The 24,611-nt window shown below is 44.5% G+C and overlaps 4 protein-coding genes across 4 annotated transcripts in view; 1 reads left to right on the top strand and 3 right to left on the bottom strand.

The window, feature by feature from the left end:
- The window catches only part of LOC142399141 (protein unc-13 homolog A), a 31,516-nt gene extending 28,173 nt beyond the window's left edge, over nucleotides 1–3,343 (top strand). The window contains exon 42 of the mRNA XM_075483627.1: nucleotides 31–3,343. Coding sequence (XP_075339742.1) covers nucleotides 31–319 — 289 coding nt within the window. The 3' untranslated portion in view covers nucleotides 320–3,343. The remainder of the gene's footprint in view (nucleotides 1–30) is intronic.
- A 454-nt stretch (nucleotides 3,344–3,797) lies between these two features.
- Nucleotides 3,798–13,785, bottom strand: LOC142399140 (RNA-binding protein MEX3B). The gene is made up of 4 exons (XM_075483626.1): nucleotides 13,427–13,785; nucleotides 12,333–12,905; nucleotides 10,267–10,517; nucleotides 3,798–9,057 (listed from the first exon to the last, which is right to left on the bottom strand). The coding sequence occupies exons 2-4, from the start codon at nucleotides 12,838–12,840 to the stop codon at nucleotides 7,858–7,860; spliced, it is 1,959 nt and encodes a 652-aa protein (XP_075339741.1). The 5' UTR covers nucleotides 12,841–12,905; nucleotides 13,427–13,785; the 3' UTR covers nucleotides 3,798–7,857.
- Nucleotides 13,786–15,295: 1,510 nt separating this feature from the next.
- mbd3a (methyl-CpG binding domain protein 3a) lies at nucleotides 15,296–20,421 on the bottom strand. The gene is made up of 7 exons (XM_075483625.1): nucleotides 20,250–20,421; nucleotides 18,871–19,027; nucleotides 17,769–17,906; nucleotides 17,549–17,639; nucleotides 17,270–17,447; nucleotides 16,244–16,399; nucleotides 15,296–16,128 (listed from the first exon to the last, which is right to left on the bottom strand). The coding sequence occupies exons 1-6, from the start codon at nucleotides 20,261–20,263 to the stop codon at nucleotides 16,249–16,251; spliced, it is 729 nt and encodes a 242-aa protein (XP_075339740.1). The 5' UTR covers nucleotides 20,264–20,421; the 3' UTR covers nucleotides 15,296–16,128; nucleotides 16,244–16,248.
- Nucleotides 20,422–21,021: 600 nt separating this feature from the next.
- Nucleotides 21,022–24,337, bottom strand: uqcr11 (ubiquinol-cytochrome c reductase, complex III subunit XI). The gene is made up of 3 exons (XM_075483624.1): nucleotides 24,202–24,337; nucleotides 23,287–23,417; nucleotides 21,022–21,404 (listed from the first exon to the last, which is right to left on the bottom strand). Exons 1-2 carry the CDS (start codon nucleotides 24,249–24,251, stop codon nucleotides 23,297–23,299), a joined length of 171 nt encoding a protein of 56 aa, XP_075339739.1. The 5' UTR covers nucleotides 24,252–24,337; the 3' UTR covers nucleotides 21,022–21,404; nucleotides 23,287–23,296.
- Nucleotides 24,338–24,611: the final 274 nt, after the last annotated feature.

Raw genomic sequence — 24,611 nt, 5'->3', positions numbered from 1 at the left:
GAACACTAATGTCATTTTGTCTTGTTTCAGCTCGCTGGGAACCGAGGTGGGACCAGAGGGCTACGAGCTGCAGGTGTGTGTGAAGGACTACTGCTTCGCCAGGGATGACCGCACTGTGGGCATGGCCGTGCTGCAGGTGAAGGACATGGCCAGCAAAGGCAGCGTCACCTGCTGGCTGCCGCTGGGCAGACGAGTCCACATGGATGAGACGGGCCTGACGGTGCTGCGGATCCTCTCTCAGCGCAATAACGACGACGTGGCCAAAGAGTTCGTCAAGCTCAAGTCAGACCAGCGATCGGCTGAAGAGGGCCGCAGCTGAGGGTGGAGGAGGGCCAAACACGTGTGCACAAAAACAGCAGAGACATACCGGATTGACACATACCACTCACGCCTACATAGACAACCCCGTGCAATATACAAGCACACACTTAAAAAAAAAAAAAGCTCTATTGTACATAAATCTGCATACATTATGCAACATTTACATTGCAATGTTATCAATGCAAACATGGGGAATACGTTTATAAAAATTCCATTATTTTTCTGCAGCTGCCCTCGGTTTAGGGGAACCCTCTCATTGGCAAGCAGCTGTCAGCCGCTCACTCATTCTTTCCTGTGACACATCACTCCTTTTATATGCAGTATATTTAGTTGTAACGTAACGCACCACAGGGCGACAGAACCATGTGAATAGTTTGAGAATGACCACTTTGCACTTTTGCTTCTCAGCATCTTCAGGAGAGCAGTCTTTGCCTAGCTGTGCTCTGTTTGTCTGTCCGTCTGTTCGCTCGCCTGCCTGACTGCGTGTCGTTCTTCAGTGCGTCCCCGGCCTTGTCGTTTGCTCAGCGTAGTCTTCCCACGGTGCAGCGTGTTAAGTCAGAGCTCAGACGCATATCAGAGTTCGGCTTGGTTTTGCCCAAAAATCCAAAAGAGGCCACCGATCAGTGTGAAGGGGTAACATCACTGCTCGTCTGTGCTGTAATGTACTAACGTCCTGCATGTCGACCCCAGGAACACTGTGATTCTCTTTGCTGTAGCCATGGCAACCCTTCCCACATAAAAGATGGGTATCTCCAGTATTTTATCTTTGTGAGCATGGTGCATATAATCCTGCTACAATATGGTTTTGTGAACATCAGCCGACTAACCCTCCTCATGAAAGAGAGGACACGCTGTCCGTGGAGCAGTTATGAGCCCAAAATCCCACGTGCTGATGGAAGCAAAAGTTGTGGTCTCAATGCGCATTTTCAAAATACTTCATATCGCATCAAACGGAGCAATACCCCACCGTCTCACACCCCCTAGTATGCACATTAACTCCAAAAAGGGCTACAGGCTCAGTGGGCCGGGATGTCACTTCACGGACTGACACATGCTGTCCCTGCTCGTGTTGGGAAACCGCAGCGTCCCTGTGTGCGCCTGCGCTGCCATAGAAACACAGCTACTTAAGGCAATAGTGGTTTTGTGTGTTCACTGAACCTTGTGGACAAACCCTCTGAGAACGCTGCTGTGTCTACTGTTATCGTGTACATGCATGTGTGTGGAAAAGTGTGTATGTGTTTGTGTATAGGCTGATGGTCACAACTGCAAATTGGGCTCTGAGATTGTGAGCAACACTCACCCCCCAAAATGTATGCGCGGTCGATATTTAAAACCACAGAAGCACCAAGTGCAAGATCCAAGGAATGGGGAAGTTCTGATTGCATTTTTTTTTTTGTAAATGACTGAGATATTTTGTTTCTGGACTCATACATTCCCATTCCTGTTGGAAGTGTGTAATCTTTTACTTGCCTAAGAAAAGGGAGGTGTTTTGAATGCCTTTAGTAGGACCAAATTTGCAAGAACAGCAGCTCTTTTTCTTTTTCTCCAAAAAATGAAGCCATCAAAGTCACCGCCAAGCATTTCTGATGTTTAAGTATTACTTTCCGTCATGTGGGTCGATGGACCCGTTTACCGTTCCCTGCAATAAGGTGAGCAGACACTCCCGGCCATAGTCTGACTCGTCTCTTTGTGTGTCAGTTATTAAATGCTGCAGGAAGCCACCCCACGTGGGCCTGTCATCTGTTTTCGTTACTCACCGCTGCTGAAAGATAAAAAAAAAAAAAAAATCTCTGAATGTTATTTACACTCAGCAAAGCCTTCTCTCTCATCAACAGGATTGTTGAATCTTAAAACCACGGCTAGCTTTGAGAAACCCACTCACACCTTTGATTTAGGCCGCCAGATTTCATTTGAGTCATAGAAACGCATGAATCCTGCTCAGTTGTTGTGTGAACTTCCCTGGTTGCCGAGTCTTTGGGATCATTTAAAGGGGAACTCCACTGATTTTACGAGACCGTTTGCTGATGAGCACCGGGGGAAACTCTCACACAGGTTCCCCTGCAGCTGTGTTAACTGTCATGAATGTTTTTTATGTAAAATCACTTAGTGGCTGCAACTGTGACCATTGAAAATGGTCTAATTTAAAAAAATGTTTTTTTTTAAAAATGAGACAGTTTGAAAGTACGCAATGAAATGATCGTCTCCCCACCCCTGCTTGCAGCTATCAGATCCTGGTTGCAGACCTCAGATGTAAGTCATATCACCTTGTGGGTAATGTTGAATTCAGAAAGAAAAAAAAGAGACAGAATCTCTGTTTCATCAGCCTCAATCTTTATTTGTACCAGTCTCTGAGTTTGACAGCGTTACAAAAGTGCGGTGATAAATTGGTGGAGTGCTCCTTTAACAGTCTCGTTTTCATGCGTAATCCCAGGGCTCAAGAGAAGAAAACTTCACGTCAGATTCAGGTTGTAGCTGAAAAAGCAACGAAAAATAATCAATTGTCCAGTTTGGGGCTCGTTGGCTGCCCGCTAAATGAGTGTGTGTGTGTGTGTTCACATCCACACTGACCACACACACCTACACACCGACCGCTGCTCAAGCACAAAAAGGGCGCATGGAAGATGACACGCACGCACACCGACACAACTCCGTGGAGACCAATGATGCCCACCCTGTGAATAGAATCAACTACAATTGCATGATGGGAAACTTAATTGTGCCAGCACGTGTCTCTTTGATGTTACTTGACTTTTTATTTGACTTGTTTTTACTTTCCAAAACTAGTCTAATAACTCATCAGTGTGTTTCTGTTTTTCCAAAAAAAAAAAGAAGAAAAAACCCAAAACATCTGTAACCAATATGAATGTGAACACAGAACTCGCATGAGAGAATTATTTTCTACTGAGGATGTTTGTAATTTTTTTCTTATCATTATTGATTGTTCTTTAATGAGGACGAAGTGGAGCTGGAATGCAGCCTGATTGTGATCTGCTTCCTATTAAAAGGACTTTTGTGTCACAACCTACACGTTTTAATGTGGTCTTGTGCTGTAATTTGAGATCAAACGAGAAATGTGTCCCACATCTAATATAAAATGATTAAGGCAGCGAGTTAGGAAATACATCAGCTGTTCACCTTTCCCCATAAAAAGTCGGTTGACTCAACTCATTCAGCAGATGGCGTGCTCTCAGACGTAGACAGCAGGGTGTAACTGACACAAACCTTCAGCTGGAAGCGGCTTCCACCTCAGTGAGCGCTCAAAGTCTGTTCTCTCTGTGACCTCTGACCTCTGTGTGGAGGGGGAGGGGAACACGTTTGCATTACACAAGTTGTAAGAGGGGGCAAGAGTTAAAAATAAATAAGTGGTAATTCAAGGCATTTTCTGTAAGACGAGTACTTTTAAGAGCAGTGTGTCTACGTTCCAATGTTAGTCTGGTTTCTTCTGAATGAGTCCCAGGAATTGGAGTTGATCCGACTTCTGATTAGGGTATTATTTTATTTTATTTCTTCAACTTTTGGTCCATTACACGTAAATTCCCTTAATTCTACCATCAGTGCTTTACATAAAACGTCTCATCACCAGTATTTGTGATAAAGCATCACAAATTCAGCCAAGGTTGAAGCCTTGAAATTGTTTGAGCTGAGCCTTTTGCTTAATTCTTAATCCCGAACTGTCCCAGCGCTCCAGCGCTGTGCTAAAGAAGTAACTTCATCTTGTGCTCTTAGAGGTCTGATGTGCAGATTTCACACCGTCAGTCAGGCTTTGTTCAGCGGCTCTGCTGCCACCACACGGCGCAGAGGCGGCTCCTCTCGTTCAATGCACATTCCCACCAATAAAGACACGGGGGGGACACAGGCTCATATTTTTTACCGTAAAAAAATGAAACCAAAAAACAAGACTTTATTAAAGAAGCATAAAAAATAAAACTCTTGATACATTTCTCATAACCGCCAAGTCAGCTCAAATCATAGATTATACAATTTCTGCGGCTCGCGGTTAAAAGGTCCATAAACTTTCAAATAAAATATATTTCAATTTTAAAATTTCTTCAATAATTTTTCTCATTTTGTTATAAATTGCCTATATGTAGTACACAGGAAATAAGGAAAATAAAAAAATGGAAAAAATAAAAATAAATTTGAAGTAATAAAAAGGGTCACATTATTGTCTGGGATATTTAGGTAAGCAAATAAATCGTAAAAAATAAAACATGTAAAAAGTTGTTTTTTTTTCTTCGTTTTTTTGTCTTTTTTTTCTTTTTCTTCACCTTAAAAATTATTAGCTAATGCCAGGTGGCTTGAAGACATGCAGATGGTTAACTTACAAATAATGATACATGTTCTTTAGAAACTACACTTATCTTCAATTAAGTCATTTCGCTTCTGAAAACAAGATCCTGTTGATTGTATCCAGGGTATATACACATACAGGTTAGGCCTGAAGCCTAGTTTGCTGACGTTTTACATTTTGGTTCTGCGTACAAAGAGAATTAAAGCAAAAATAGGAGAGCGGAGGCTTGAGGGGAGTCCGTCACCCCTTACTGGCGTGGCTCTCTTAGCATCCCCCCTCTAATCACAAAAAAAAGGTCAGAGGTCACTGACTAGCATGCCTCAGGAAACCCTGTTTTCAAACCTTTAAAAAAGGAATTGGGGGGAGGGGGGTACAATTGCCTAAAAAAAAAAAAAAAAAAAAAAAAAAAGAAAGAAAAAAAATTCTCAATTAAAAATCTGTACCTTTTTTAACAATTAAAAACTACTGTACATTAACCCTAACATTCTCTCGTTGGCCAGAAACATCCTGGGGCAACGCCAGGACTTACATGAAACCCATCTGGCAAATACAACAAAAGTTATTCTTTAAACACATAAACTTGGACAGTTTTAAGAAGGGCTTTTAAAAAAAGAGGCCTCGGCAGACTTTCACAAACAGTCGTCACAGATCTGTCCATTCAGACACATTCGCAGCCCCCTGCGTCTTTTTCGAGGGCGAAGGAAAAGACGCGAAAAAGCAACAGAACCCAACGGGAAGGAGGGAGGGGGGCGTTGCCAGTTTCAACACAGCGGTCCTACAAGAGGAGGGAGCGGGGCAACAAGAATGAGAACAGGGCTGGCGGGTCTATAGTGCACCGGAGATGTTAGTCTGAGAACTAAATGGCCTCCCACTAACGACCGAGTTTGTTCATCTCTATGATTCAGTAGGGAGTTGCACCAAAAGCACCAAAAGACACGTCTTTACAAAGACTACATGTTCAAGCTCCCGGGCAGGCTGTTCTGATGGCGGCGGGTGCGAGCTACAGTGGAGAGCACAAACAGTCAAAAAACAGCAAATAAGTTGGACGTTATCCTAACCGGAGCACCAAAGCACAACAGCAGCCGTTCGATCCTGTACTCCTATAGAGCTGCCCTTCATTCCATTCTATCAAAACCGTCCAGGGAGGACGACTCCGACCAGCGTCGCCCTACGCACCAACAGGATCCGTATGTGAGGACTGTGTCGGGACAACTGGAAAAATAAAGAAGCAAAACATTCTGCAGCTGATGGGGTTGGAACACAAAGAGTGTCTGGAAGCCCTGGATGACCTAGCTACTAGCTGCCATAAAGGATAAGTTGATTCTTCCTACTGTGTGAGCCTGAAAATGTGATTATGCGTCTGTGCAGTCAGAGGAAGCCCTTGAGAATTAGGTGTGTCCTTTTAATTCAGTTGTCATGGCTTGTCTCATTCTATGAGCGGATTCCCACGCATGTTCCAAAGGGCCGCCGACGGCAAACGGCACACCAATGTCGCCCAAAATCACGGCGTATTAACACTATATGAGGCAGTTACTGCAAACTCACGCTGAACTTTTTTTCAAAAAACCACAAACACAAAACAGGGTGTACCTGCCTCACTGGAGTTACTCGATATTTCTATGAAACACGCGACAAAATCTCAAACTACGATCCATATAGCTCACTACATTTTTGTCAAGAGTACGGGGCTATATGGGTACAACAGTGTGTCATCTGAGAGAGTGCCAAACAGCTTTGCTGTGAGAGAGGGGTGGAAGACCAAAACCTAACAAAACCGGAACTGTTTGTTTTTTTTCCTTTTTCTTTTTTTTTTTAAAAACAAGGGTCTGGGATACAGTGCGTGGGTGAGGAGGAGGGAGGGAGTGGGGTTCAATTGAAACCCCTTTTTATTGTTCTACGTGGGAGGAGCAGTCTTTTCTCCTTCAATCGTATTTCACAAAACATTCTCGTGTGACATCAGAAAAGCCCTATCTCATCCTAGAGTTCAAAATATGCTCGTTAGCCACACACTAGACAGTCGAGAGTCAGAAACTAGAAGAAAACACTAAATACGCAGCTCTAAGTGTAACAGACACAGGATGTGAGAGGATAATGCTCTCGTGTGGATGGACCGGAGCGGCGCCTTCCTACAAGACCGAGCGAAGGACAGAAACCAGACCCTCTCGTGGTGATGACACACTGACTCTATGTGAACAACATTATAAGTGGGCATTATTCTCTCACATACACACTAACACACACACAAAAGAAGGAAAGAGATGTAAAGGGATTGTCAGGCAGCCCACACATACAAACTGACCACAGTCACGGTCCGTCAGCATCGCTTATGGTACGTTTCTTGATTTATTTATTTATTTTTTTTTAAAGGATTCTCGTCCAAATTCGTCAACCAACGCGTTACTGGATTGAATCAGGAATAGAGATGTCTATTAATAGCATTCATTTGGCTTATTTACTGATGGCTAAATTTTGTGTTGCAACAAGAAACAGGAATTCGTCCTTAACAGGTCCCTCGGGTGTAGTGTTCTGCCAGGTGCCTGACAACGTGCCGACCTTTTAGAAGAAAAAAAAAAAAAAAAAAAAATCAAAACAAAAGATGTTCCAAAGCTTAGAAAACAAAAACAAAAGAGGAACCTTTCCGCTTCATGTCACAAAAAAATAGCATGAGTGATTGCGGAGGACAGAGGGATTCGTTGGAACGGGTCGAGAACATTAAAATTAGGAGTAGAAAAGTGCAGGCCTCGTTGACAGCTTCATCAAAAAATATCTGTTAAGTACAAAAGTGTCAAAAGGAAAGGCTGTGAGAGAGAAAGCAGGCAGAAATCTGAAGAAGCCAGGATGAACACGTGTGGAGACGGACCGGCAGCCGGCAGAGCGGGCTGCTGCAGGTCGAAATGAAGGCCTGAAGAGAGATAAGACACTAGTTTCTTTCCATAAGTTCACAAACGAGAGACTGTCCGAGCCCCGACTGCCTGCTGACCAGTTTCAATTCAGAAAATAAGTCATTGTCACTGTAATATTATTATTATTGTTATTATTATTAATCTTGACAGTATCAGCAATATATCAACATCCGTATAGTATCATCATCTCTATTAATGCATTTATTATGGTCCATCATCTGCGTGTGAAGGTTATTAGTGTGAATCCTTCCATCGGCTCCATCACAGCTGGTGCCCCACTGCAATATCCTTCCTGCCCCCCACCCCTCATATTCAAGCCCCCTCACACAAATGCCCAGGGCATTAGGAGAAGATGCGGATGCACTGTGTGGTAGGAGTGTGACAGACGGGGCATTCTGGTTCAGCTGACTGGCAGATTTGCCCAGCGCACTCCATGCAGAACAGGTTGTGGCCGCAAGGCACCAGGGCTGCTGTCACCTCGCTCTCGAAACACACAAAGCAGTCCCTGTTGACCCCAGGGCTAACGCCAACCAGACTCGCCACCCCAGGGCCAGAGCCTTTCAGACGGCTCAGCATCCCAGAGCTGAGGGCCACGCCGCTGCTGCCTCCCTCGGAGTCGGTGGGTGAGCCACCGGGCAGGGAGGAGGCCGAGCAGGAGGAGTAGCCTGTTGACGAGCCGCCGGAGCTGGAGCTCGACGCGCCGGAGAAGGAGCCCGACTGTAGCCAAGAGAGAGTGCTGAGAGGGTCGCTCTGGGCACGCCGGGCCAACGGGTGATCCAGCGGGCCTACACCCGTGTCCTGAGGCAGAGTCGGAGACAATCGTGGAGTGACGGCGCCACCGCTGAGGCCGCTGCTGTTGCGCCGTAGAGGCTGCTGCTGGGAGGAACTAGCGGTCTTATTTCCTGCTCCGCCATTGACAAAAGGTGCCCAGATGTTGGAAGCACTGAACTCAAAGCCCAGTTCCTCTGAGGGAGGCAATCCTGGAGTAGAGTCCCCCCCAAATGTGAATCCACCTCCAGCGCTGCTGGAGCCTGTGCTGAATGGGCTGGTGGGGCTACCTCCCTCATTGGCCTTTCGGGTAGTGTTGAAGCTGTCTGAGCTCATCCCGCCATTGTGCGTGTGATAGGCGACCGAGGAGGACACCTTCCGGCTGGAGGAGTGGTGCACGGACATGGGAAGAGAAGGTGGTGGGGAGGGCGGAGGAGGAGGCGGGGCTGAATGGTGGCCTGTAGCCCTGGACCACAGAGATGCTCCCAGTCCTGCACTCAATGAGCCGAGACCTTCAAGACTGACATCAGTGCCGTTTGTGTGGAAGTCATTGTCTCCCTGCAGGTCTACAAAGGTGCCAGTTCGCAGAGTGATGTGAGTCTCAATCTCTTCCCTCGCTCGGTCCACGTTTTCCGGCATCCCGGTCACCTCAAACACCGGGTCTTTCTCTCGGCTGGGCGTCACAATGTAGGTGTGGGTCTGCTGCTGGATGCGCTTAATTGTCGCTCCCTTTGGTCCGACAACTAAACCAACGACTCTGTAGGGAACTCTGACCTGGATCAACAAGAAGGAAAGAAACTTCAGCCAAGGCCGTACTTTTCTCAAGACCTTTACGTGAACACATGTTCAGCATTTTCTTTGTTATTTTGTAGAGTACAACTAAAAACACAACATTTCCTAGCCACAGATAGGGTGACCAGATGAGGTTGGCTGAAATTCGGGACGGGGCGCGCGTGCATGCGCGGGCTGACTTACATGTACAGTAATAAAATGCTTTGTCGTCGGTGTTCTAGTATAGATTGGGTATAATTGCAATAAAAGACGCACACTTCGGTAATATCATGGCAAGTTCCAGTGTATTGGTATAACGTACACAGTCCGGGGTTCATAAAATTAACATGAAAGTTAAAATTAACTTTAACTTTTAACATAACGAACTGAACGTACAAAACATCAAAACGCATTATAGCCTATTAAATTGTAGGCTATATCGCTATTCAAACATTGATTATTGTTACATCTCAACATGGAATAGGCCTATCATATTATGCCATACGAGCGATACGACTGCTGGTGGGTGACAGAGTGAAACACGGATGTGATCTCAGCAGCAGCAACTTTATCATACAGTACGTCGTCCTGTTTTTTAAAGAAGACACACACCAGCGTGTTTCTTCCTACTGTTATGGCATTCGTGCAGTGTAGTTTACTACTAGCATGCAGTTTAACATCAGATTCTCCTCCGTGGGAAACGCCAAACTCCTTCCTGCACACTTTACAGAACACCTTAAATTCATCCATCAATGCATTTGTAAGCCATGAATATTTGCCCTCCCATTCCTTCCTGTACCTGCATTGTCGCTTTTGTTTTTTTTGCTTGGTGGTGTGGCTCTTCGCCTGCCATTTCGCTAGCTATTGATGTGTCAGTGAAAGTGAATTTTCGCGCCGGTCATTGTTCGCGCTTACTGTTGCAATGGAATGGAATTAGAATGTCCTAAAGATAACAAAATAGATACACTGTAGCCGGGGCAGCACGCAGCCACTTAACATTTGGGGCTGCGCAAGCAAGCAGCCTCTAGGTGGCACAGACGGCAGTAGCATTAGTTTGAGATGTGTACTTTACCTGGGGTTAAAAAGTAATTATTTGGCATAAGTTTAATTTTCGGGACAAGTACAGCCAGATTCGGGATAAAAGCTTAGAATTCGGGATTGTCACGAATTTTTCGGGACATCTGGTCACCCTAGCCACAGAGATTTTGGTACCTGTATGGTGGTCTGCCCGGGTAGGTGAGGTGGGCCGGGGAGAGAGCCGCCTCCTCCTCCTCCTCCTCCTCCTCCAGCTTTGCAGCGGGATGCACGGATCATGGAGAAATGCTCCGCTGCAGATACAATTTCGCGTTTGGCCATCTCCACATCCTCCCTGCGTCCCGTTACGATGAAAACAGGATCCTCTCCTCTGACTGGAGTCTTTATGTAGGTGTTTGTTTTAGCACGCAGGGCCTTAATCTTGCAGCCTGAAAGGTTTAAAAGCACAGTCTGTTAAAACTCAGCCATAAAGTACATGCGTATTCTTTTTTTTTTTGTGCTAAGCTCTGTGTTTATATATAGTTAGTGGCGCTTCATAGTTATCAAACATGCGTGACAATTATTACATAATTGCACCAGTCCTTTTATTTTCAGTCACGGCCTTAACACTCGTACAAAAATGGGCTGACGGAACTAAAACAAAACGTCGAGCCTTTGTGCCCATTTCTTCTGCTGTGGTTTAATGGCACTGGCTGTTTATTTTGAGGCACTTAACTTCTACTTAAACTGCTGCTGTTCGATTAGCATCTATTGAGATTCACGTTATGGATTTAGTCCGAAAGCTCAACACCACGGCGTGGCTGTGAGCATGTTCTTCTTATGAGCCAGATGAAAGTGGAGATCTCAGCAACATGAAGGAGGTGATCTGTGAAATCTGCTGCAAAGAGTTGGCAGCGAAGGTGGCCCTACATCAACAACCTCATTCTAATAGTAACAGAAAATCAGGACCAAAGTTAGACACGGAGAGACAACCGTTTGTACACTTACAGGCAAAATAAAATTCCATGTATTCAGCTGCCCTCAGTAACATTAAAACAAGTGGACAAATAATCAGAAATTGTTATGACAACATTAACTCTAACTTTAACTACAATAAGTCTACCAATACTGTATATGGTACAGTACAGGAGGCATTATCTGTGGTGGATAACAGGCCACATCAGCGCTGCCTTTTGTTTGCCAATGCGGTGTCTTCTTTTAACGGGAGCTGTGACTACATCAACTCAACACATCTGTGGGACCACACGGAAGAAGGTACACCGGCAATTCGAGAGTTTAAACACGCAGCCTGTGTCATGTTATGTCGCCCCTCCAGCATCCGCGCCGTACTGTGTCTTTAAGTGAGAACGCTTCATTGTCGGCGACCAATAGGACCCACAGAGCGTGATGTCATTGTGGGAAGCAGAAAGCATGGCTTTTTCAAACAAAGGGAACAATGCCGTAATGCCGCCGCGGCTACGACGCCAAAACTGTCCCCCAAACAGCAGAGCACCTCAAGGGTGTCTCGAAAAAGGCGAGAAAAACCAGGAGGAAACCGTACATGTTTAAAACGTGGCGGCTCGTACGTGAGCGGCAGCATCGGCAGACAGCGATGGGTGCAGGGCGTAACACCGCCCAGTCCCGTGTTTGTGCGCCTGCTGCCCCGTTTCTGCCTAAAATTTATTCCAAAAAAACCGACAATAGAGCACCACGGACACGTACATGTGTCGGAGTAGCGAGTTCTGCCTTCATATCAACCACTTCGGATCGGCGACGTGTCAACTGAGCATATTTCGCTATATCTCCTTTGTTTGGTGCAGGCTTCTAGACATGTCCAGACTCCCGACAATCTGCCGCTTTGTCTGACCCTCTTCCACCCCTCCCCCTCAATCCTACTCATCATCCACCCCCACTCTCCCACTTTATGTCAGGGCATTGTCTAAATACTGATAAAAAAAAATGGGCACGTAAAAACAGGAGGTGAGCCGGGTTTTTTTTTTATTTTTTTAACCGAGTATCCGCATTATGCTGCCATGAAAGACCCAAACCGTGAGTGCAGTCCAACCAGAGCACTAAGCCCAGACAGTTAAAGTTCAGAAACCCTCCCCTCACCAGGCAGGCAGCCACCCAAACAAAGAACGACCAAGCTGCATGCTACCCAAACAAGCTCTGCACAAACATAAACACCGATAATAATCACTCAGATCAGCATCACACACACACACACACACACACACACACACACACACACACACAGTACTTACCTTGTCTCCCTACTATTTCAGCCACATGTTCAGAGCTGGGGACAGGTACACATTCAGTCATGTTGACGCTTCTTTTCCTGTTGGAGAGGACGGAGCTTTGTTCCCCGTGGAGCATGGCGTGTGAGCCGGCCATGTGGTACCCGCTAGAACCGTAGTACTCCGGGGATGGAGAGCAGGACGTCGGTGAGTCCCGGGACCCACTGGGGTGCTCCATCATTTGTAGATCCATGTAGCCCCCTCCACCTACACCATTACAGCCATCAGAGCCCGGACCCTGGTTCCCATCCAGAGTGTCGACAAGCACGCTGCCTCCACTACCTCCGCCCCCACAATCCACCTTCTCCATGGCCATGAGTGACAGCTGGTCCAGGGCAAAACGGAGCACCTCTTGGTGGTCCTCGTCCCGGGACTCCTGATCCGTCTCCCGGGGCAGACCGACGCCGTTGTGCTGGCTGCTGATCACCACGTCGTGGTCCATAATCTCGGGGTGGAATAAAGGGCTAGGCATAGTTTCTCCGTGGATCTCACATCAGATCACGGATGCCTGTTTGTTGGGAGTGAGCTCACCCTCAGCTGAAACAAAATAAGGAAAACAACAAAAACAAACTGTTGGCTTTTAATCAATTAAACGTACAAAAATTAAGTAGAGATCAGCAACAGGGACCACTCATCAACAGCAGCATGCATCATGATGTTGATTTGAGCGCCTTGCTTTGTCTGTTGTTGCTTCTTGTCTGACAACTGGACCCATCCAGGAGGCTGATTGTTTTGTCTGTCCCAACACAGCTGAATAAAGTATTTCCCCACGCTGATAAAAACGAAGATTTGTCGCGCCAACTTCAGTCAACTGCATACGTGTAAATCGAAATTAAGACGTAAATAAAAGAGGGGGTGAATGCTGTTGTTGGCTTCAACAAGAAAGCTAGCAGGCTAGCTCCACATAGTCGGCACTCAGTCACGTTGTCGACCCCTTTGTTTGGGAGCACCGCGGCTAGCTGGTAAGCTCTACTCTGACAGTCGAACTTGTGCTCATTTTCAAAAACACCCGTGTTGTTTTTTAAAATTAAACAAACCCGGAAACCTCGCAAACTTACTTTATCTCGCCTTTAAGGTCCTCTCTTTGCCTGTCGTCCAGCTCTTGAGGGAAAGACGTGAAGCAGCGAGGAGGAGGAGGAGGAGGAGACCAGTGCTGTGCGGTGCAGCGCTAAGAGCTAGCGCGCTAGCCACCTAGCAAGCTAAATGGGGGCGTTGGAGAAAAAACGTTAAAAATCGAAAATAGGGCACTGTTGTTTTTTTCTCCTCGTTTAGAGTCAAAGCATACTCCTAGGACATTTGCTGAGTCTTCATTCTCCGTATCGTCAATGAGACCGTAGCTGAAATCCGAGGCTGGGAGTTCCCTTTTAGTTATAAAAACAGTGATTCTCGGCTCTCTGCTGCTGCCTGACCCCGGTCGGTCCGCCGTCTTTGTCTAGCCAGGCGCACGCCGCTCCGTCTCCCGCACACGGCACTGACGTCACCCGCGACACAACAATGGGTTCAAAGGCCACCTGGAGCAAGCGGACAGCATCAACGCTCAATTACAACTCACGTCCGTTGTGTCTGCCAGTCTTCTCGGTACTATATAATTTTTTTCCACGAAACTGATGTTCTTAGCATCCCCTTGAACCAACAGATGTATGTAAAGAAAAGGAAAAAACTGTGGTCATAGTTGGGTGTGTTCATCATGGCTACCCAATGAGGTGTTTGGGGTGGTCCAACAACACCTCAGAGTGATGCCCAAACACTCCGTGTCACTGCATTTGCTTTCTAGGTTATAGGATGATGACAACCAAGAGTCACAGCAGCCCTTTACACCATTTAACATGCACTGGAATAAAGGATATGCACGTTTAAAAAGTGCCTCTGAAAACAATCCTCACAAGCTCATATGCACCTCATGAAATTATTAATTTATTCACCAAATCCGTTCCGTTCCGTTCCGTCCCCCCCCCCCCCCCCCCCCCCCAAGTCCCCCCCCCCCCCAACAGTGTCCTTACAAGACCCCAGATGAGGGGGGGTCAGACATAAATACCCCCCACCACCAAATCAGATTTGGTTCATGAATCAGTTCCAGTGAGGACTTTCAGAGCCTTGGTGTTATCAAGTTCATCAGCCCGTGTTTACACCAGTTTGGAGCCGAACCATCGCAATCGATGATGCACCATCAGCAGAGGGCGTAGTACAGACTTTATCTCTCTTATTCGCCCTACTCATGAGAACAATGAAATGCAAGCAACTGAAGGGCCACAAAAGAGCAGACTACTTCACATCATAGGTTCTTTTTTTTAGCAAAATATTACACACTTAGTCATATTTGTGAATTCTAAAAGGTGTAAATGTAATAGCACTTTTTCTAACAGCTACATCACCTGTCTGTTCTTATCTAACAGCCTTCAGCTATATTTTAATCAGACAGATCAATATTAAAAAGTTTGTGACACCATATGCACGCATTTATTGCAGAGGCAATACTTCCCCCAACCCCTTTATACATCTTAGATGCTGAAAAGTCCTCCACCAAAGGAGACAGATTTTTGCCCGGGCTTATAGCTCCTACTGCCGCCTCTTTGCTCCTCCATGCGTATTTTAGGAAATGAGACATCTTCCAAGTTTTTTCTTCTGCCGAGACCAATTTTTTGGGTCACAGGTTGGTGGACGGGTTGCGCAAATAAGAGAAGTGAGACGAGCCTTTGGTCACAGCTGGGAAACGAGGTTTCAGGTTTCAAACCTACTAATTATTGGCAAAAAACGGTTCCATAATTCTGTGAAAAGCCCAAACAGAACCGTTTTGTGCTGGTCACAAGGAGGTGAAATGGGGACCAGAAGTCATTACTACTTCGGTTTGACTCCTTCTGACTGCCGAAGTCTCACATTAGTCTGAAGCAGGATTATAAACAACTATGAGAAGAAAAGGAGAGACACTCTTCACCACATATCATAAAGGAGCTGCATTTATTTGACAGTTACAGTCACACACACAGACAAAATCTTGCGATGATGTACAGTACGTCAACGCTGCATTTGCCGTCTTATCCGAGGATACAGGTCTTAGCTGTAACTGTCCAAACGCTAATGCAGCTGGAAAACACGACACAGTAAATTCTTGTGACAACACAAAACTTCACGACTCAAACTATGTAAACTCAGGTTATTGTGAGGAGGAAAAAAAAAATAAAAATAAACCAAAAAATAAAAAATAAACCCAAACATTACAACAAATTAACTGTGAAACTTTAACATGTTTGGTTATTCACAGCCACAGGAGTGCTGTGTGTGTACAAAAATACTGCAGCTTTCTTAGCTTTCAAACACACCGTGTAACACACCACCTACAGTGTCTGTAAAATATAAAGCAGAACGTTCTTGGAGAACAGTTAAAAATATACACACATTTCAGAACCAACTTAAACGCAACGCCACTCGGACACTCGCGTGCGTAAAGTTTTGCGTCTTCAGCGTCGAGCTTGAAACAGCTGTTGGCTAAATGTAACACTGCACCATATTGAGCACCATCCACAGCTGCCGTACATTAGTTAAGAGGTAAAAATGAAAACTATATCAAAGCACCCTTTCAGGGTTACACTGCCACGTGTAAAAAAATAGAACATGAAAGACAAAAGTCTTTGTTTAGGTTAGCAAAATCTGCAGCGCAACGTCTGCATTTAAAGTCTGTTTTAGTTTAAGTGTGTACAAATCAGCATGGAGCCGTTTATTTGAATATCTGAAGGACTACCAGCAAACTTCATGTCCAGCTGACCTGTGGGAGAGGTGACAGAGAAAGGGGTCACTCGTTTACAAATGTGCCACACTTCATAGTTCATCACAAGATGATCACAGTGGATGAGTTAAAGGAATGCCGAGTTTCTGTGTACCTGGGCTATAATTCTTCCTTGTCCACCTTCTCAACCGTCTCCTCTTCCTTGTCGACTTCTGCATCTGCAACGGCGTCCTCTACATGAGCCATGGAATCAGCCATCAGGGCCTCCTCAAGCCTTCTCCTCACATTCTGCACCAGGTCCTCCTGCTTCCTGCGGCGCACACACACACAAACACAAGCCCTACGATAAATGGTGCAAGCTCACCGAGGCTCAAAAGGAAAGAACTACTGTCTTTGAACATCCCCAGAGACATTTGTAGTATCAAAAATACGTAAACAAACACACCTTCTTAGGCCACATAAACATGCAGTCAAATTAAAAATGAGGGGGATTTTCACCATGGCAACTCGTTCCAGTAGCGTACAAAAAAATTTGCGATTCCCTTAAGTTATAAATGACCACAAGTGTAAAATTTCAATTTCACCACAACCACACAGACTTGAAGGGCTTTGCTCTGAAAGTCTGCCTAAGAACACATGCTGACACAAAGATATCACAGCAACAATGGAGGCCGTGGGTGGAACAGTACATGCAATTGGCCTTAACAGTTTGGCACATATACTAAATCCCAACTTGAGCTAAATCCCAACTACTCGAAGTCTATTTTCGGACGGTCACACATTGTGAGAGCGAGCGGAGCGGAGCAGGTTCTCTGATGATTTCAGCACAGGAGAACTGGAGGAAGACAGGATGGGCCGAAAATAACTGCTGTATTCACAGTGTAATTAAGGAGGGGATCGGAAAATGCAGCTCACACAAAATGCACATTTCTTACTTCAGGGCACTATGAGAAAGATATACATATTGTACAAAAAAATGTATATACTGAGATGTTTGCTGTCTCAACGGCCTCAGAGTTACATTTAGAGTTCAGTCTGTGGTTGCAGTAAGCATGCAGGTGTACGCGGCCGTCCGACATCCAGCTCGAAAACGATGTAAGTCAGGAACATTGGATTACGCTGATGCATGTACCACACAGTTATCAGTCCTTTCTGTTTTAATGGTGTCCATCCATCCTACCTGATGTCTTCATCGGTCACTACGAAGGCTTTGCAGAGAGGCTGTGTCGTGTTGAGCCAAACTCCAGGATTTTTCTCCACCGCGGCAGTGAGCTGCCCGGTGATGGGGGCGGGGCTGGTGTGAAGGGCGCTGGCGATGGCAGAGAGCAACGTTTTGTCCGAACAAATAGGCCCGACGCCTAAAGGAGAGGGATAAAAAAAAAAAAGGGCGGTCAACCTCACAGTATATTCTCACTCCGCACTCTACATGGTGGACGTGTTTTTTATGGTTATCCGTAACCCTGTAAGCCTTTGGGAAGATCCATAGTTTTCACCAGCTCCTCAGCTATATCGAATGCATTTATCCCGCTCAGCTTCCTCTCCCAGAACAGCTGATAGTGGAAGGAAAGCACAGAGGAGAAAGGTCCTCGTTAAGTTTTAGGTCACAGTTTTCCCAAACTGATAGATAAAAGTTATTGGAAGGATAAAGAGAGATTTTTTTCCCCTGCTCTCTGACTTACCTGTTTTGGCTGGTCTACCGCCTTCTGAGGGTCCGTCTTCACCTTGTTGTTGGGGTGATTTGTTACCTTGGTCACTGGCTGTTTGAAGATGGAAGCGGTCTGTCGAACTGGTAGTGTTGTGTTTAAATCCGGCTTGGTCTGTCAGAGACAACAGAATGAATGACTAACTCTCTAACTGACTAACCGGCCATGTGATCAGACATTGCATCCATTACTTGATTCCAGTGAGCGTGAGGGTGCAGCTGGAAGACTGTGCGAGTGGGAGTGTTATGATGCAAGTGTGGCTCTAAGGAAATAATCTGGAGCTACACAGCAGAGATGAAGGACTGTGGCATCGGTTTTACAAGGCACACTTGTAACACAGTCATCACGACACCATATGGGCAGGAGAGGTTTACCAAAAACAATGGAGAGAATGCACCCTGTAATAGCGCTTCACTAACTACTCAGTACAAGCGCTAAAATTGGGCATTTTGACATTTAAAATTACTCCAGAATTTTCTAATCTCCTGATTCAAACTAAAAGAAGAAGAAATGCAGTGCACGCAACTAAGCGTGTACCTTAAAGCACTCACCAGGATAAACTGCTAAATGTTTCCTGTTATGCAAGTCACAGTGAATGAGCAAACAAGCATTTGATTCAGACGAATGTTTCCAGGGTAATTCATTAGTCGCAGCTTAATGGCAGAGCAGCGAACACTTAGAGGCCACTGTTGGAGTCTCATGACATCTCAATGACTTCTTGCCAGAAGGCACGTGGGGGACTCTGACAATGTGGAGGAAGGCTGCACAGTCTGATGAGAGCTAAACTATGCCGTGTCGGTCCAATTTGCTGTCCGAACGGTTTGCTTTGTGTCCTGGAGCGGGCGACTTTTCTCGCCCTTAAATATAACAGAGCCTGAGCTCGTTCACTGAGAAGACTTAAGTAAAATGCAGAATATGAAATTGAAAAATCCAGTGCGTGATTTATGAAACACGCAAGAGAGGTTAGCATATTTTCTATTTTAAGTTTATGCAGGAATTGCACTGAGAGTACAAATGGCTAAAGAGCAGAATGCAGAGTAGCAACGACCAGGCTTCTCAAAGCCAACCTCCATCTCACCCTGATCTGATGGTTGGTGTCGTAGAACGGCTTGTGCCTGCTGCGCTGCGCTTTGGTCTGGAGTGAGCGTCCGGTCCGGGAGTGGCCGGCGTTTATGTCCGTGCGAGGGTCGCTGCGGAATAGCTGGGGCTTGTTGAGAATACGCTTGACAGGTAGACTGAAAGGAACAAGAGGTAGATCCATCACAACTGTGCGGTGGTTGAATCGGCTAACCTGACGCAACGCGACAGTGTTACCTCCAACAACCGAGGCGTTCAAACCCATAAAATGATCAACTTTAGAGGACAACACTGGGATTTGCGACAGTGGAGTTCTCTGAAGTCACTTAGCGACAGTTGAAACAAGACAAAGATATTTCACAAAGATATCTAACTTTTTGTTGTTGCATTTGCAAATCAAGACTGTCCCTATACAACCACGAGGACCCAGAGGTGTAGATCATCCTGCCTCAACAAGTGGAATAACATGTCACCCAGGCGCACCTGCACCCACACGTGCCATCTTTAAAGGTTGATTTACAGTAAATAAAACACCTGCGTGGGTCTTCTGAATGTGTGGCTGGCCTTTTTAACTGCAACAAATGTGCAGCTGGAACAAAAAAAAAAAAAAAAAAAAAAGACGAGAGAGAGTGAACCCCTTTGAGAGTCTATGTGGACACACGGCGTGACACCCTACTTTTAGACCAGTCAGAATCTGAGAGTACGTTTTAATTCACTTTGTGAAACTTTACCAAACGTGTTTAGCAGCGTTGCTCTGGCCTAATAATGCTCGGATAATTAGATAGAACAAAGGTTTGCAAATGTTGACTGCAAAGAAATATAGATGATAGAAACTTTGGTGAGTGAGCCGGTCTGTAAAGAAGTCTCAATTTAACTTTTTAATGTCGCGGAATGTCGGGCACCACAAACTCCACTTGTGGTAATTTGGTACAGTCTCACACTCACACACACAAAATAAAAAAAATATTGTAAAACAACAAATACGCAACTGGATGCAAACTCCACGGTAACTTCTGCAGCTCCCCACGTCACAGTTTCTGATGGGTCACAGGTTTCGCTGTGACACCGGGCCGCGCGCTGCAAGTCAAGCGTGTGTAAACAATGAAAGTTAGCTAGCTAATCAAGCTAGCAGCGTTTGAACATCAATTTCCCCAACAACAGGGACACAAATCAATGTTCTCCAAAGCCACTTGTTTCTCCAAGGAACGAACCCGAAGTGACCCACAATCGGTATAACTACCACAACAACCGCGTTATAGTTAAACAGAATTCATATTTCAATGATGTTGCTGGTAAGTTTAACTACAAAATGAATGCATGCATGCGTGCATTTCCTCGTCGCCTCAACAACTCGTGCGACCGCACGCTTGAAAGTCCCACCTTTTTCTGTCCATGATTCCGATTGTCTCGTCTTCCTTGCGATTCTTGATGATAAAATGACAAGAAGTCCGCTATCTACGTATTACTACAGTCATGAATTTACACGGTCTGGTTAGCTGTCGATGCCCGCTGTCAGGACCTTTACAACTGCAGATCACTCCGCCAGACCCGTAACATAATAATCACTGTAATCCATGCGCCGTTGTATTGTTAACTAGTCCGATCCTGAAGGCGGGTGAGTCCAACTTGGCGGTGGTTTAGTATCTGCATCTCTGTGTGTCGGTACTTTTAAAACCTTAAAGGTGGTTATTTTGTGAGTTTTCAAGATCAGCATACTGTATATGAACTGCAGCAAATGCCATGGATACAAGTGGCATTAAAACTTTTTTTTTTTTTTATAAACTTTAAGTATTTATCTATTGTTTTGCTAATTTGAACGCACTTTAATTTTGCTGCATGGCTAGTACTGATCACTACATTATTACACATGAAAAGATAGCTCTCCAACTATATGGTAAGTTTGCAATAATGCTGTAATTTGGTTTATTTCTTAAGTACAAATACAAGAATTGAAATAGCTATATTTGGGATTAAGGCACATCCCACTAGATCAAAGCTATGTTTAAATCCAAATTTGATTCATTGATCCGACTCTGTATAGAGTCCCTTAAAAACTGCAGCCGAACCCCACAGAGATAAATATAAATCTAATATGAGGAAGCAGACAGTTTTCATATCATTTGGCAAAAAAGAAAGAAAGAAAACAAGCGTAGAAGTTGATAAATGGCATACATTTTACTTCTCTTAGAAACAGACACAGGAATCAAATCTGACCCACAGAACACAGATGATCAAAATAAATACATGTCCTCAGACCAAGCAAGAGAAGAGGACAAAAGCAGATGTGTCGCCATCCCTTTTCCTTTTCTTCCGTTCCCCGTTTTCACCAGCGGAAGGCGAACGTTTTCAGCGGACGTAGATAAACAGTTCAATGTTTACTGAGCTGCTGGATGAAGACGATGGGCTCCAGCGGCCTTCCAGGCGGTGGGACCCAAATGCACGGTGTGGGCAGCAGCGGTTCATGCTCATTGTGTAGGTCTTTGTATGAAAAACAAACCAAAGAAAAAAAAGAAAAAGAAAAAAAAAGGCACCAACCTGACAGAAAAAATAAGAAAACACAAAATCAAGAGTCAAAATCAAGTCTGTTTAAAAGCTCCATCAACATACAGTACAATCAACCTTCAACACCTTTTGTGATCTTATTCTAAAATGCTGCTGTAAAAAGAAAGTACACCCTTTTTAAATTTGAAGGACATATCAGAATGTCATAAAAAAAAAACTAAAAAAAAAAAAAACCTGGTCTTAGAATTAAGTAAATGCAACCTCACATGACCAACAACACATGATATATATAACACTAAACCTGCAACTGTCTTAAACATTTCACACTTGTGAATAATCTTTCTCGGGGTTACTTTGGAACTGCCCTATTCATATTCTTCCCGGATTGATGGGCAGCAACAGCTCCTTCTCTCAGATCGTTGCGGATGTCTTTCCTCCTTGGCACCGAGTTAAAACGCACCCGAACGCTCCAGACCGGCAAACTAACAAGTGCATTCGATTGGCAGTATCTGGTTGCTGGTTACCATCCCAACTCCTGTGGAAGCTGTGAGGGTGGACTTGGTATTTCACTCTGCTTCTGCACTTTGGCACATTTTTTGTTAAAAAATTTTTTCTTAAAAGACACTGTTGTTGATCTGAGACTGCACTCATAGCATTTTGAGGCCTGCTAAGAAATAGATTATTTTTCTTTTAATCATGCCCTGATGTATAAAACATGAGACAGGGTTCATTAGTTTACACAAAAGTCTGCATGTGTGTTGTTAGCGGTCAAAGCCTTTCAGACCGGTATATTGGAGGCGACAGCAAACAGTCTTCAAACAGACCACCGTCGTCAGTCTGGTCCGTCGGCACCGACTTCCACTCAGTATTTTTCTTTGAGGTGCACTGCCAGTGCGAGTGCACGTGGTACTGGCCAAGGCGTGAGATGTGCCCACTTTTTTTTCTAAAAGTAAAGAGTCGTTTATCCGGGTACAGCCGTCACAGCTTCATGAGTTTGTAAAAAATATGTCGTGGTGCTCTGAATGCTCAGATAAGATTCCTGTGTGTACACACACAAACACAAACACAAACACACACTACTCAAGCAGGTGGACTGCTTGATGGTGTTGGGTTGCACGGTGTCTCAAATTTAGTTATCACAATCAGATATAACTGTGACATAATGAGGGCAAACACATGGTTTTATTTACTCAGTCAGCAGTTGGTGACAGTTACACATTTCCCTGTCCCATTTCTAACGTGAACAAGATCATCAACACACATTTAAGACAAAAAAAAATCTAACTCGCATTGTGAACGAAGATGTGGTTATTTGCCAACTTTTACCAGGGTCTGTGGCTGTTTTTAAGTGTTAGTGGTTTGTTTTAGACCAGTGCAGTTTGCCATCGGATCAACGCATTCGCTACCAGTAGGTCCTGCGAAGAAAATTATATTTTGTGGAAGGATATTTTCCCATAACGGCAGCAAACCTCCAACAAGTGTCGCCCCGGGTTCCGCTGCCACATTTATTTCCTTACTTGTTGGCAGCACGATTCTACAATTTCCCGGCAGAATTTCATTTAACGTGGCGAAGAGAAGCGTCACGCGTAAAAAGAGCAGCCGTCTACAATTTTACTGTGGATGTCCACCACTTTCAAAACTGTGGAATAGAGGAGCTGCTGCTTTGAGTGCTGCTCTTTAGTGACTTCTTAGATTTGAAGGAAACAAAAACTGCCAGTGGCTAACATGTAGTATTTTCACAGACTCAATTTGTGACCCATGTACCCTTACCTACAATCAGAAAGATCATATACTGTTTGTCGGCCTCGAGAAGGGAGCCTTACTTTGGATATTCCTGAGCTACAGAAATTACGTGAATGCCTGTGAACAATAACCGACCCGCTGGCCGTGTCTTTTGGCCATTTCTTTGACTGACCTGACTGCCACTATTCATCCTTCTTGAATTTGCCATTGACGTAGGGAACATAATCCAAAATCAATCGCCAGTCCGTGAAGTAGACCAGAGCGACACCTCCAGTCGTACCCCATATGGCCAGAGTGGGGACCCTGTGGAGTGGGGAAAACATTTAAGATTTGCATATAGGGATGGAATCGTTTTCACGATACCAGTCTGAGATTAAAACCAAAGCAAATTAATCTTCTACAATTTCAGTATTCTAGATCATCAATTAAACATAGTTGATAGTATAAGAAAAAAGAAATACATTGTTTCATCAGCTGGAAGGATATACTGAGTAGAATAAACGTGAAACTATCGAGCAAGTGTGTAACACATTTGCGTCAAGCCAGTAAATCGTTTAGTGATCACCTTTTAATGGTTGATTTATGATTATCTAATCTATTTTTAAGTACTCGTTGTTTAATAATAAGAGCAGATTGAATATTTTCAGTTCATTGCAGTAAAACTGACAGACTAAGTGTAGCTTTTAATTACATTACTTTTATACAACTTCTTACTACTGCAGCCACATTTTCTTCAGTTAACTTCGAACCAAATATAAAATAAAACATAAGCCTTCAAGTTAGCTCGTGAGCTTGTTGTTAAAAGAATAAAATAAATAAATAAATAAAAATGTAGCCTTGGGGTCTGAGGAAAACTGCTTTAAAAAAGAAAAGATAACACACACATACATAAAAGCAAACGTGGTCATTTCAAGCATTTTTTAACCCAGGAGTTTAGCAGAGAGGCTAAAGTCAACATGTCCCCATAGTTATGACCTCGGCTAGGCTAGGAGCTAATGTTAGGCAATACCATGAGAAGAATCCATTCACCAAACGTCCGATTCCTCTTCGTTTCTAACCACCGAAAACGATATAAAGAATATCTTACCATGATTTGAAAAGGGCTACGTACTTCTGACCGATCACTTTGTTAATCATTTTGGCTGAAATATGCCCTTCTAACGCAGGACGTGCCGCTTTAAGAGCTGAGAAGAACTTCCGTGTCGCGTATGCATAGCATACACAATGCGCATGCGCACTAATTACTTCCGATTAATTTAAAGAATAAAAGCCCACAATGATACCTCTAATAATAATAATAATGGAATTATAACGATAATATAAATATAATACTGTGAATATTACTACTGTAATAAATCATGATATAGCTACTCGGGGAAGTTCTGTGACTTGGTTCACAACAGAAAAGATCGAAATAGGTCCTCTAAAGTCTTCTAACAGCGTTTTCTTATGCATCCTAATATGCACTAATAATGCAATGCAATAATGGAGTGGGTT

Source organism: Odontesthes bonariensis, chromosome 14 (genome assembly GCF_027942865.1).
Source record: "Odontesthes bonariensis isolate fOdoBon6 chromosome 14, fOdoBon6.hap1, whole genome shotgun sequence".
NCBI classification, from domain to species: Eukaryota; Metazoa; Chordata; class Actinopteri; order Atheriniformes; family Atherinopsidae; genus Odontesthes; species Odontesthes bonariensis.
This window is presented reverse-complemented; position numbering and strand designations above follow the sequence as displayed.

Excerpts from the sequence above, each read along its gene's own strand:
- uqcr11 (XM_075483624.1), bottom strand. The coding sequence starts at position 24,251 with ATGATTAACAAAGTGATCGGTCAGAAGTACGTAGCCCTTTTCAAATCA. Across the intron at positions 23,418-24,201 it reads GTAGCCCTTTTCAAATCATG|GGTCCCCACTCTGGCCATAT; the intron begins GTAAGATATTCT and ends CCCACTCCACAG.
- mbd3a (XM_075483625.1), bottom strand. Across the intron at positions 17,907-18,870 it reads ACACCAACCATCAGATCAGG|ACCAAGCCGGATTTAAACAC; the intron begins GTGAGATGGAGG and ends TGTCTCTGACAG. Across the intron at positions 17,448-17,548 it reads TCTTCCCAAAGGCTTACAGG|GCGTCGGGCCTATTTGTTCG; the intron begins GTTACGGATAAC and ends CCTCTCCTTTAG.
- LOC142399140 (XM_075483626.1), bottom strand. The coding sequence starts at position 12,840 with ATGCCTAGCCCTTTATTCCACCCCGAGATTATGGACCACGACGTGGTG. Across the intron at positions 10,518-12,332 it reads TGAAATAGTAGGGAGACAAG|GCTGCAAGATTAAGGCCCTG; the intron begins GTAAGTACTGTG and ends TAAACCTTTCAG. Across the intron at positions 9,058-10,266 it reads CCGGGCAGACCACCATACAG|GTCAGAGTTCCCTACAGAGT; the intron begins GTACCAAAATCT and ends TTGTTGATCCAG.